Source organism: Lissotriton vulgaris, chromosome 7, assembly GCF_964263255.1.
Source record: "Lissotriton vulgaris chromosome 7, aLisVul1.2, whole genome shotgun sequence".
NCBI classification, from domain to species: domain Eukaryota; kingdom Metazoa; phylum Chordata; class Amphibia; order Caudata; family Salamandridae; genus Lissotriton; species Lissotriton vulgaris.
This window is the reverse complement of record NC_141695.1, coordinates 1,292,492,999-1,292,506,795: the sequence shown is the minus strand read 5'-3', so window position 1 is coordinate 1,292,506,795 and position 13,797 is coordinate 1,292,492,999. Positions and strand designations below refer to the sequence as shown.

Sequence of the window (13,797 nt, the reverse complement as noted above, 5' to 3'; positions counted from 1 at the left end):
GTTTGATGAACCCATAAACCATCTTAAAACTATATGATCTCTTGTGGACTTTTGATCATTACACAGATGTTTAGTGGGATTAACTTTCTGGTGGTTACATCAAGCTCATTTATCTTTGCCCACCAGGAGACAAAGATAAATTTGAGGGAAATGTGAGTTTCCTTCACTTATAACTTTGGCTCTCTGAAGTTATTATGTTTAAAATTTGGCAGCCAGCAATTTAATCGCAGTGGGACGCCGGACACGGCCTTAACCTGCCCCTGCTGCACAGAGCTAAAGGTGGGTGGACGTGGCAGGTTGGACACAAGACCTTGCCCAACAGCTAGCCCCGCAGCACATAGTCAAAATCCTTGCACAGCATGGGTTGGGCGACCATGGCGAGTACATCCCAAACATAAATCAGGGAAGTCTCTGAAAAACACGACAGTTAAAAACCAAGTTATGTTTGAGGCTGTTATTATTTTGGTAGCAACTTGACTAAGCTAATAGTCTTGACTTCTAATGACTACGCCCCATTACCTTGTGTACAGTGTAGGTGGTGAGCATTTTGTTCCTAACCTCTGCTGAACAGCACCCCTTGCAAGTTAGGCGTAGGATTTGAGCCTTATTAGCACGAAATGTTGTCCACAAATAAGCACATACTGCAACCAGTTCTAGCTTGTTTCTGCTGAACGAAAACTCACTTCTACAGTGTTTGCCAAAGGCCATAATTAAACCTGAATCACCAATAAATAGATTAAAAAAGATGTGTGCAAATATGTAACTCTGTATTATACAATGAGTTGCACAGACCTCGCCTGGCCTCGTCATGCTACTCCCAGATCACCCAGCTGTTACAAAAGAGAGACTGCATTATTTTAAGCCGTATTACTGCAAAAGGTGGGTCAAGATGCAAAAGAGAAAAGCAGAGCCACATTTATGATGAGCTGAAAGATTTAGAGGACTCTATACACAAGCTTCAAAAGTTGACAACTGTTGTGTAAAGGGAGGTTTAAGAAAGAAATGTAGGTGTAATGTTTGATGGCTCCCAGAGTCACCAGAGGGAGTATTTGGTGGAGAAATTTTCATATGTATTTGGCCATTTTAGTGACATTAACAGGTACTCACGCAAATGCATTTAGTACGTGTTATTCAAGTTCAGATTGACTATACATTATGTAGGCTTGCATTTAGATGCAGTGGTTTAGCAAGGGGGTGGCACAAGTTTTGGGGGAGGCCTAACCCCCTTCCCAGATTACTTGCGGTGGGGCGGCCATTGCAGGAACCGCCAGCACCCCCCCACCACTCTTACATGAGGCTGGCGGGCGGCAAACGCAGGGACTGCCACAGGCGGGACAACGGCTACCTACGCCACTGTTTCAGATGGCTTTTGTTTGGCTGCCATCTTGCTTCTATAACACGTCTTTCTTTTTTCCAGGATAAGTTGACTCCAAATGTATTATTTTGATGTGGCCTTGATTTTGTGGTCTCATGTGAAATGTTTTCCTTTACGTGATACTCATAGACACCGTTCCCTCTAGGGCGCGCGCGTGCACCTCTCCTTACATCCCCGCGCACCGACTCACTAGGAGCGTGCACACAGGACGTCGCGCGAGAGAGTGCCGCCGGCCGCTTTGAAGAAGCGAGCGGCGGGAACATGACGACTGTAGGTAAGGAGGCGGGGGGGCTGGTGGCTATGTGGGCGCGCGGGGCAGACTGTGGCCTTTTGTTTAAATATTGCTGTTAATTGGAGCCCCTTCACAGGCTCCAATTAACATCAATACTTAAACAAAAAGCCACAGTCTGCTCGCGCTTTACTAACAAAAGCGTAGACACTTTCCAAACAGAGCGTGTACTTTAGCACATACTGTGTTTGGAAATTGTCTCTACACTTTTGTTATTAAAGCGCGGGGCAGACTGTGGCTTTTTGTTTAAGTATTGATGTTAATCGGAGCCCGTGAAGGGGCTCCGATTAACAGCAATATTTAATCAAAAGGCCACAGTGGGCAGTCATGAGGGCGGGGCCGCAGGGGTCACAGCGGCTGGGTAAACGAGCGGAACAGAAGGCAAGAGGGGCATAAAACAAGGAAAAAAACGAGTGGGACAGAGGGCAGAAGGGCACAAAAACGAGTGGGAAATAGGGCAGAAGGGCACAAAAACAAGTGGAACAGATGGCAGAAGGGCACAAAAATGAGTGGGACAGATGGCAGAAAGGCACAAAAATGAGTGGGACAGAGGGCAGCACAAAAACGAGTGAGGGCAGAAGGGCACAAAAACGAGTGGAAAAGAGGGCAGAAAGCTACAAAAACGAGTGGGACAGATGACAGAAGGGCACAAAAACGAGTGGACAGAGGGCAGAAAGGCACAAAAACGAGTGGGACAGATGGCAGAAGGGCACAAAAACGAGTGGAACAGATGGCAGAAAGGCACAAAAACGAGTGGGACAGAGGGCAGCACAAAAACGAGTGGGGCAGAGGGCAGAAGGGCACAAAAACGAGTGGGGCAGATTGCAGAAAGGCACAAAAACGAGTGGAACAGAGGGCAGAAGGGCACAAAAACAAGTGGGACAGATGGCAGAAGGGCCCAAAAACGAGTGGAACAGAGGGCAGAAGGGCACAAAAACGAATGGGACAAAGGGCAGAAGGGCACAAAAACGAGTGGAACAGAGGGCAGAAAGCTACAAAAACGAGTGGGACAGAGGGCAGAAAGGCAAAAAATGAGGGGAAAGAGGAGTGGAACAGAGGGCAGAAAGGCACAAAAAAACAAGGGGAAAACAAAGTGGATAAGGCACAAGGGCACAAAAACGAGTGGGACAGAGGGCAGAAGGTCACAACAAAGATTGGCACAGAGGGCAGACGGGTACAAAAAAACTAATGGCACAGAGGCAAAATACAGAATACAGAAATATAGGGGCAGCTAAGAACAGAAGGCAGAACGGTCAGAGAGGCACGGGGCAGCGAGGCAAAGGGAACAGAAGGAAAAACTGGGCAGAGACACGGGCAGCGAGGGGTACAGAAGGAAAGACCGGGCAGAGAGAGCACAGGGACAGCGAGGGGAACAGAGGGAAGAAAAAGGGGCACGGACCAAGTACAGGCAGCGGGGAAAACAGACAACAGCAGTCAGAGACACAACAATGAAAATACAGGCAATAAAATAAATTTGCAAACTGCCTTTAAGACCCTTATTTTGGCTCCGTATATGTGAAAATGCACCATCTTTTCACTTTTTAAAGTAAACATTTTGAGTGCCATTTGGCGCCGCAGACAAGCACGGTTTGGTTCCTGGCGCACATAGCCATGGTTGCAGCGCACAGAGACCCTCCACTGCCGCACACAGAGGAAATAAATCAGAGGGAACATTACTCATAGAATGTGTCAGTAAGCTGTTGCAATGTACCAGTAGAGAATAACCTGGTCCAATGCATCTCATTATGTTGCTGAGAAGGATGTTTAGAAAAGCTGCATTGTGTAACAACTTGAAAACATAGTGCGATTATATTCTCAGTTTGTGCTTTAACATGCTTAGTCCAGTGTATGGGAACCATGTGTTGGTGTATCAAATCTTAGAATTGGGTGATTTAAGCTATTTCAATGTAGACAAGAACTCAGAAGATTCCCTGCCAGCTTCCTTGTCTGACTCTTAACGAGAAACCCTTTTTTCTAGACTTCACAGTAGAACCTTTTCCTAACTTCGCAGAGTAGGGGCATCTCTTTGTGGGAGAACTGATTTACTTCAGTTCCCTTTTGAGACAACATTATAATAGGTGGTCTTTGCTGTTAGGACTTTGAAATGCTTTGAATTATGTACTTTGACTAATGCATTCATGTATTCATTATCGACTAATAACAACTTTGATGATTTTGAATGTGTAACTTTGCTAATCCTTTAATAAACATTTATGGTTTGAAACGTAACCACTCTGACTTCCTTGTGGAGCCTGATATACTTCATATTATTGAGATGTACTGAAATATGATGTTTAACCCTAGATGGAACTAAAGAATAATCGGCGATTATGTTCATGAACCTGATTTTACACCAGAGTTTGTAAGAAGCAAAGCGCTCCATCTGAGGTGAAAAGTGCACTTCTTGACAGCCTATATGCATTTGCGTCTGCCCGTAGGTTTGGGAGCAAAGGCAAAAGATTCCTTAATTTGCATATGGGCCATAATCATTAATCAGCCCAATTTTTCTGGGTATCATCAATGTATGATTGTGAGTAAATTTTTACAGGGCTGAAATTTTCACCAGGAAGTGCTTGAATATGTTGACGAATGAGGTTTGGTCTGTTTTGCCATAGGAAAATGGGAGATTGAGTATGATTGGCGATACTGGCACCAATAGCTCCACCTAAATGCTCATCAGCACATACTCTTGTTTAATAAAAAATAAAAGAGAAAAAAAGGATCTCACACCAAACCTCACCATTCCAGCTGTGAAAGTACAAATAGGAGTTCTGAGGTTAACAGTTTTTAGAGTCTGGCAGGGAGAGCACCATAGGAGCTGGGTAAATGACATTGAAGACAAAAATGAACGTGTAAACAATGAAGGTATAGAAGATTGAACAAGGCATGTTAAAAATAAAAGAGCTGGAAATAAGACAAACAGAACTGTTGTAGGTAGACTGAAGTTGAGAGAGAGAGCTCGGGAGACTAATGAGAAGAAAGGTCCAGTAGCAAACCCTTCCTGCACATAGTGTTGTGTTTACTTAGCTCCCGCGAGGCAACCCATGCCCACCATGTCCGTATGCCCAAGGCCTTATGACGAAACTACATTCCACTTGGAACATTGACCATAGGCAGGGGTTGGGTTGTCAGTTATTTCATTATCCTCATATGCGTGGGGGTATTATCTGGAGTCATTTTCACTATGCATCTAGTTATGTTTCTTGTTCTTCCAGATGTATTACCAGTGAGGGGGTTATTTCCGTGATCCTTTCCCTGTCCTATTCCCTTATGTATTTTAGTTCCCACCTTGTACATTCTCATTCATTATGTATTTTATAGTCTCCTCACTGGCTGTATTCCATTTTTTCCTGGGAGGCACTTGCACGTTATTGATTGATAAAAAAGGACATGTGTTGCGTTTACTTAGCGACATGGGGCAACCAATGTCCACCGGATGGGTATGCCAAGGCCTTATGACGAAATTATATTCCATTTAAGAATTTGTAAAGATACGCTGGAGCAGCTTTAGGAAATACAGGTAAGGCAAGATTAGTGTTGTCTCTCCATCAAGGCTCAGTGACAACTGACAACCCCAACCACTGCCTATGCCCAAAGTCATTAGGCCTTGGGCATATGCACGCGGTGGACATGGGTTGCCTCTCGGGCGCTAAGTAAACACAACACATAGCGGTTCGCTCCTGTCTTGATTGGCCACAATGTGAGGCGAGATAGACTTCACATTTTGTCGCGAGCGGAATTCTACAGTGTTTAGACACTGTGGAGGAAGGTAGAGAACTTCCGGCATAAATGGAACGTCGCAAAGGAGAATGTGGGACTAAGACGGAGGTGTAAGGGCAACATGTTTGTGTAGGCTAGAAGACAGCAACAAACTGATGATACTGCACTCATGTGATTTACACAATAATGGAGTATTCCTTACCTGAAAATGCCCAGGTGCTGTGGAACCCTAAAAACAAAGAGGAAATGGAAATTACATGCAGGTTAATTCAGGAGATGGGGTACATTTTGAATATGTAGAGCAAGTATTATTGCTTTGGCGAGCGTCACTCTCCCTCGTGTAAGGACTTATTACAAAACTGCATATCAGTGTAACAAACGTTTCTTGAGCTATTGTGTATTTATCATATAACATGCAAAAATAATGTAAAAAAGGAAAAAAGTACCTCCTCGCCACTCTCCCGCTCTCTCCTAAGACATTGCAGTCTCTCTTCTCCGGGGGTGGAACAGGAAGCAGCAAGGCTCCCTCCCGTAAGCCAATCACAATGCTTCAATGCAATGTGATTGGTCTGAGCGCCCTGGTTCGGCGCTCAGCCAGGGAATGGGGGCCTGGGCATGTTCTCCACGCAGGGTATAATTCAGCCTGCATGTAGAACATGCGAAGTGCGCATGACTCTTTGACCGACCAAAGACTCATGCCCACTTGGAGTGGGCATGGCTCCAAGCAGAGCAGCCCCACAAAGCTGCACAGCATGGAAGAAATGGAATGACAGCAGCCCGAGTTATTATCACTGTATTTGTTCTTTCTTTCACTGCTTTGCAGCAGTGGGGCGATACTCCTCTGCTAAGGCGGAGGAGCCGCCACTGATGGATACCCTTACCATTGAGACCTGAGACGGCAACCATTTGAAGCACATCCTTTGCCTGAGGCAGTGAGCCCCAGCCCAGTTACCTCTGTTTACATTGCTCATGGATGCCATGGCTGGTGGGTGAGGCACTACTGGAGTAGGCGGGGCGGAAAATCCGTTCCGCTCGCGGATTTTGCGGATTTTCGGGAAATCCGCAATCCGCGAGATTTGCGAATTTCCCGCAAAATCCGCAAATCCGCGAGCAGCGGATTTTGCTCGCACTGCTCGCACTGTTCGCGTGAGTTCGCGCCCCGCGAATAAGTGCAAAATTGCAGAAATACGATCTTAGCAAAACTGAAAGTAACTACTTACCAGGTTCAAAAGTTCAGGCTCATCATTAGTAGCCATTTCCTGGAGTGCTTCCTGAGGGGCCCCTCCAGAGTTCAGTTGCCAGTTGAAACTAGTATGTGACCCTGCTCTGAACCTCAGAATAGTTACACATATGCCACAAAGGTCCTGAATTACAGCTAAGGGAGACAAGCAGGAGCCAGGCTGGAAGTTAAAATCAATTAATCAGCCCCTAATTCATTATTGTCAGTTGGGGCAGGGCAGGTGTTGTAACTAATTTTGCAACAATGAAAGCACTTAGCAAGTGCAAAAGATCACTAATCAGGGCGCACTAAGGAAGCAGGTGCCAGCTAAAAAAATATTCTGTGACACATGAATCAGCCCCAAATTAATTCAGGTCACTTGAGGCAGGGAAGGTGTGCTTTGCTTTGCCGAAAATAATGTACACTGGACAACCAGAGGGTGTGGTGATGAAACAGAGGGTGGCATGGGTGGGCCAGAGGGTGGCATGAGTAGTCAGAGAGTGGCAGTGGTGACAGAGAGTGGCAGTGATGAAGAAGAGTGTCCCAAACAGGCTGGACACGTAGAAACAACAAGTTCGCGAAACTTGCGACCCGACAGGTAAGTTCGCAATTTGCGAAAGTGTACAAAACCCTCGCGAACTGGCAGAAACACGGGCGAACACAAAAAAAAAAAATCCGCAAATTCGCGGGAATTCGCGGATTTTGCGGATTGCGAATCCGCAAATCCGCAAAATTCGCGAACGCGAGATCCGCAAAATTCGCTCATGCTTATACTGGAGCTCCAGTACAGATTTGCTGTTTACCGTGTCCACTACCTCTGGGAAACGTGTAGCCCTTGCCTGAGCCCATCAGCCACAAGCACACAAATTTGGGGCCGATTCACTAAGACCCCCGCACCCGTGGCGAAGGCTCCGTAGTCAAGCCGCTATCTCCACAATGAGAGCGGAGGCTCTTTGTACATAGGGCCCATTGTGTTTAAATATATTCCATGGTTCTTAGTGATGCTGTGCCATATAAACACTGTTTACAATACCGAACATTGACAAAATTGACCAGCAGGTCATGCTACCCCCTAAAATAACTTTCTGCCTATTTGATTATTTATTAAGTATACTAAACAGTGATGAATGGAAAGCTTGAATTAATCTGAACCACTGATAAGCAATCGGACCGCAACCCACTCGATTGTTATTCTGCATTTAATGCCACCTCAGTTTGGACCCAGCAATATGCAAATTGGTCCTGACCCCGCTCCAATGGGAACAGACCAGCCCGAACTGCCAAACCAAGTACTCCCTGAACTGGAATACAAGCAACCCAGGACCCCTTTTACTCTAGTTATGGGCTTATTGGCTGGGTACAGCTTGGTTCAAGTGACACAGTGTGCACAGAACTAATGTCTCGGCACGTCAGGGCATACCCATCCCACTTAGGTCCTAGAATTATTGTTTCGGGTCCAGGGAAGACCCGGCCTGGGGGTTCGGGCTGGACAGTTCTAATAGAGAGCAGGGTTTAGACTGATTTGCATATGGCTGGGTCCAAACTGGAATTGTTTGGTGGGAAAAAAACGATGGATTTAGGCCCAGATCTCTGACTGGGGTTGAGTGCTTGACATTGTTTAGCATTCAGTCCACCAAACGTATGTTTTGCATTTATCACCCTAAGTGGGACGGGTACGCCCAGACATCAGTACCGTGCTTGCCATGCCACTGGAGTCAAGCTGTCCTGGCTGAAGACGGGTGATACCCCAAAACCGGTCCTAGGATGCTTGTTTCTAGGTCCAGGGAGGACTGGAATGTTCCCATGGGGAGCAGGTTCAAGACTGATTTACATATGGCTGGGTCCAAACTTGAATGGCATGGTAAGCAAAGGCAAACAATTGATTTAGGCTCAGATCTCTGACTGGGGTTGAGTGCTTGACATTGTTCAGCATTCCATCCATCAACTGTTCTTTTTGCATGTATATGATGAGTTAAACAGGAACAAAACACTAGTGTCAAAGGCTGGACAGCACCGGTTGTGCATCTAGACCCGGGCTACAACAAACACTGTGAGTGAGTACTACCTTGTACTACATGTCCCCAGGGGCGGTGGGTGACATTTCAAAGTGGTGGGGCGCAAAGTAATTTGCATCCAGCACCGTAGCGAGCGAGCGTAGCGAGCGAGCCCGAACCCCAAAAGGGGGGTTTGGGGGGATAACCCCCCCCCCCCCCCAAGAAAACTTTGAAAAAAAGAAGAAAAATCGTGCATTTTCAAGCAAATTTGAGAAAGCAGGAAGGTTAATAAAGCAATTGTGAAAGTGCAGTTATTACATTAATAGATGGCATAACATAGGTAGCTGCTTATTCAGTATAACCACAGAGCTTCATACATTTCGTCCTATTACGCTCAGGTGCTGAATTCAGACTATAAGACTTTCGTGAAAATCTCAGCTCTAAGAGTAGAAGAAGTTGCACGCAGTTGGGAAACAGCCTTCACAAAGCTTTGGGAAAATGAGAGGCAATTACTTTAAAGCAAACTGAAAGCAATGCATCAAGTAGTAACTTAAAGCAATGCATCCAGCAAAACAGTGCATGCAGTCAACCATACAAAAGTAAACTAAAGCAAGTGTGAACCTGTGAACCTTCACTTTGAAAGCAGGGTGCTAGTCAACAGGCCAGTCACATACATTTAAACTGAAGAAGAGTACACCTCAGCATGCAGGCACCAATATAAAAGCACCAAGCAAGTCAAACAGTTTAATGAAAGAAAAATGAAAGCAATACATCCAGCAAACTAGACAGTGACTCAAAAGTAAACTGAAGCAAGTGCACACTGAAAGGAATGCACAGTCATAAGTCAGACATTCACATAAAAGCAACTTACCAAGACACCCAATCAATTGCATGGGAAAAAACTTGAGCCAATGCACCCAGAAAACCAGACCAGCACACTAAAGCATCCCACCCCTGATAGGATGGCAGCTGTGCTCTTAGGGTCACCCCTCAGTTTTTTGGCAGGGTTGAGAACCCCCCAGTTTTATGCCCTGTGCGCCTGAAGGGGAGACAGGCAAAAGGGGTCATAATGGGACATCTGGCACAGCCACTTTGTAATCGAGGTCACCGACCCAGCTCAAGACTGAGTTACAGGCTGATCTTAAATCTTTAAACAACCACAAGGGTCACCAGCTAGTTGGTTCTTGAGCCAAAAGAGTCCTCAGCTCACTCTTTACATCGCGCCTGAGATGACATGACAATGTCCATTAATCCGGAGCAACTGTGGGGACTGGTCTGGGTCTGACTTGGTACGAGCAGGATACAACAAGTAACGGGTAGGTGGTAACACACTTCAAGTGAAGGAGCTGTAAGGAACCTAAGCGAACTGGTGTTGATACCACTAACAGGGCAGCTCTGGCTTTCTCAGGGTGGGTATCAGCTGTGTGATGAAACCAGCATGTGAAGCAGTTACCTCAAACAAACTAAAACCAATGCACTCATCAAGACAAGGAGTTACATGAAATCAAATAGAAAACCACCATCAAGCCAGGTAGTCACCTAAAGGCAAATTGAAGTGACTGCACACTATGGGAAGTGTACTTCACCAGCCAGCCTATTACACTAAAGGAAAATAAAAGCAATGCTCCCAGTCTGCTAATTAGCTTCCGCAACCCATGGATGGGTGGGGTTGGGAATGGGCGTAAAGTGCCTTTTACTTCAACTATATCACTTCTGTAAATACAACACAATTTCCAGTAAAACCAATAGCATTAACATCACAACAATATGGAGAGGAAAACAGATGATCAGTAACAGAAAACACATTGACTGATCAGGCAATGTGCCTTTACGGGCAGGGAATGAACCCTTGGTAATGTAATGTGTAATCTGTTTTCATGCTGGTTTCATACCCTTTCTGCTAGATACAGGAATCAGAGACTGGCTGATTGTATAGCAGTCGTGAACATGTAAATGACTCTACCATAACTCCACTGGATGGAAAACATGCTGATTTCTTAAATTGCTAGTCCCTCACTGTTGATTGCTAGACTAGTGTGTTACATCTTCTAATTTGTGTGTATGCATAGCCATGGACCAAAAAGGGATGACAGTTTGGAGCAATATGCACTTCAGTAAGAAGTTGAATATGAACAATATGAAAGTTATGTCAAGTATGTCCTAAAAAACCATTGCAGAATGGATCTGCGAAGGTGTCTCTAAATTCCCCTTTATGTATTCCTTGTCTTTTGACAATTAGATATGCCTTGTCAATCGCTGCATCATTCATGCATCCAAAAGCATGGGGAGATCTAAATGCAAAGGTGAATTGCCAAAATTAAATAATAGGACACTTGCTGTCATAGCCATCATCTTTTGCCCAATCTCCATTGCTCCATCCTCAGCAAGACCAATACGTCACTAATCAATTATGTAGGAATCACAACCTGTAGTAAATACAACATCTAACATGACAAAATTGATATAAATGATAAACCTGGCCGGTCTGCATGCCACATTGAAAGGTATGCTGTCATCAACTCACTTCATAAATCAAAGGCAGATACTGCCCTTAATATGCATCCCTGGGTATTCAAGAAACCTGCAATACAGCAGTGCCTGTAGTGAGGGAAATGTTTGTGTTTCATCACTATTCTGAGCATACACAGATCTAGACCCACCTCACACCACAAAATTGGGCCCTCCTACCTCTTACCTCAGGTCACACACGCCCAACACCACGGCAGAGCATGCATCATGATCATAAAAGTATCATATATGGGCCTAGAGTTGCAGCACATTGAACTCGACACCACAATCATAGCACCATTTTCTGATTGAGTATTTCATATTGCTGGCATGGAAGAGTTAAAAACAAAATCTATTACGAGTCTGCTATGGAATCAGAAAGCCATGTTCCCTTGTTGTGTGTAAATGCGTCTGATTCCTCGCCCTCTTTATTTCCAAGAAGGCTCCTAATGTAGTCACACCCACAAGGGCCATTAAGCTACAGACTTTGTTTATTTACCATATGCTGCTAAGCGTAAATCTAAGGCCTCCTAAGCTTAATTAAGTTGTAATGTCTCAGACCTGGCGTTTCAATTCTTTGTGGGAAAATGCCTAAGAGTTGGCCAGCAGAATAAACCGATAGGATATGATAAGAAGCATTCCAGGGTAAACAGTGTGTTTATGTTTCAAAAATATCATGCATTAACCACAGTTAAATCTAGAGACGGAAAGCGCTACATATTTCAAGGAGCGAGCCTGTGCAAAGGGGGTCTGTCTGTCTGATATCCCGTGGATCTTTGGCGGTGCAACCTAAACGCCGTACAGAAAAAAAAGAAGGGTGAAACACTGATACTATGCGCGATCGTGCTCTACCCAGGAGACAAATGGATGAAATATAATATATATGTAAGAATGGCGTTTTAAAATATGTAACTTTTGAGTCGAAGCACTTTACAATGTTGAAAGATAGCAGCCCCTAAGGAATAATGACGACACACACACTAGAATAGTCATGCAGTTAGCCCTTTACAGTTTAGGCTTGGGCATTTGGGGAGCCTGAAGAGTCCAGTGACATAGGTTTACGTACGCAAATGTGTTTCTGTTGTGCAGACCTAGCTGGAAAGCATGGGAGTGTTGTAAAACATTCACCTTGGAATCAGATCTGCTCGGGCATATACTTTCTAGAAAAGAGGTGTGGTCACTGACACTGAATCCTGCTGGACTAGTGAGACATATGAGAGGGTAGGGGAAGAGGTCTCAGTACATTAACAGGCCTCTTGTGCTCTTGAGCAGATCAATATATGCTCAGAAAGAAGAGCTTCTGGTAAGCAAGCCATTCCAGAGCGTACTGCCCTCATTAAAGATTCTACGGCTTCCTATCGAGGGCAGCTGTAAAGCATCCGGCCAGGGAAGACTTATTTGCTGGGGTAGTAATCTTATGCTATGAGGGAAGATACACTTGTGGGCAGCGTAGGAGAGGGCTCCATGTTTTTCACTGTGGAGTAGAGTTAAGCAGATTCTGATTTCTAATATAGACTTCTACCTACAAGAAACCTTATCGTGTGTTTTATGCTGTGCTTTCAATGCCAAGAGCTATCAAGAACCATGGCGCCATCACTACCTTCTTGATGTCTTTCACGTGCCTATGGCCTTAGTAGAGCTTAAGGGCGGTCCGAGCTTGAGGGAGGAAGGGATGGAAGATGCAGGTGTGTGCGGAGTGGTTTTCTGTTCTGGTAAGCCTCATGGTCTGGCAGACTCCGAGGAAGCCCTAAGAGGGAGAAATGAGGGCCCACCTCATTCTGGGATAAGATTTGTGATAGTGCTGCAGATGTGATTGGAGTGTATCTCTTATAATCCCAGTGTGACCCTCTCAAAAAGAGCGGAGAAGACAGGCTGCCATTAAAAGGAACTCACTGATTGCTGGGAAACATCAAAAGTAAACAGCTACTTATTATACTAAGCTGTTAAAGGGGTAAATGTATATTATGAGTGAGAAAAGAGCCTCAGACCCCAACGAGAATAAACTAAAGTCCTAATCATATTATGCAGCACAAAGGATGTAAAGTATTCACAAATACTGTCACTGATACCGTAAATGATACCCATATTTTATCTGACAACTCAAAATGGCCTACTCACTCTTAGGTTAAGTGAGCATAAAATTCTCAACATTAAGAAAGGCAAGTAACAGATTTGATGCAACATTAGATTAACAACATGGTGCCTGGCTTTTAAAAAGCGTTTTCCCCGACACTGATATTACCCATGCCGTGACCGAAAGAAGGGCAGAATGTATTGTGCCTGGATTGGAAGCTACAATTGGTAGAGAAGAGAGACAGCTGAAAAGTACAACGTGGGACAAATTAAAAGACCTGAACCAAAGTAAAAAGGTGGGAAGGAAGCCTCTCAGTATTACCTCCAAAACACAGTAGAAGCTAGCCCGCAGCAGATGAAAGGGAACGGACTTCTGTGGGAAAAATGAATTAAGACTACAGTGGTACTAACTTTTTGACCGAGTCAGGGATGGGAGAGGTCGAGGAACATATTAAAAGTATTATAGCAACAGAAAATGTATCCCTAAAAGGTAGTGAAAATGCAAATTCCCACGCCAGTGTTAAACCAGAGCAAAAAATAAAGCAAGCTCGGCAGTGCATAAGATGGCTTAACATTAACAACCAAGAAAGGTGCAGTACTGCTGAGGTATGGAGCAGAC

The 13,797-nt window shown here is 44.8% G+C and overlaps 1 protein-coding gene across 1 annotated transcript in view; it reads right to left on the bottom strand.

Annotated features, from left to right (window-relative positions):
• The window catches only part of LOC147703521 (serine protease 27-like), a 93,853-nt gene that overhangs the window by 18,664 nt on the left and 61,392 nt on the right, over positions 1-13,797 (bottom strand). Inside the window, exon 2 of the mRNA XM_086931885.1 lies at positions 5,587-5,613. Within this exon, the coding sequence (XP_086788011.1) occupies positions 5,587-5,613 (27 nt within the window). The remainder of the gene's footprint in view (positions 1-5,586; positions 5,614-13,797) is intronic.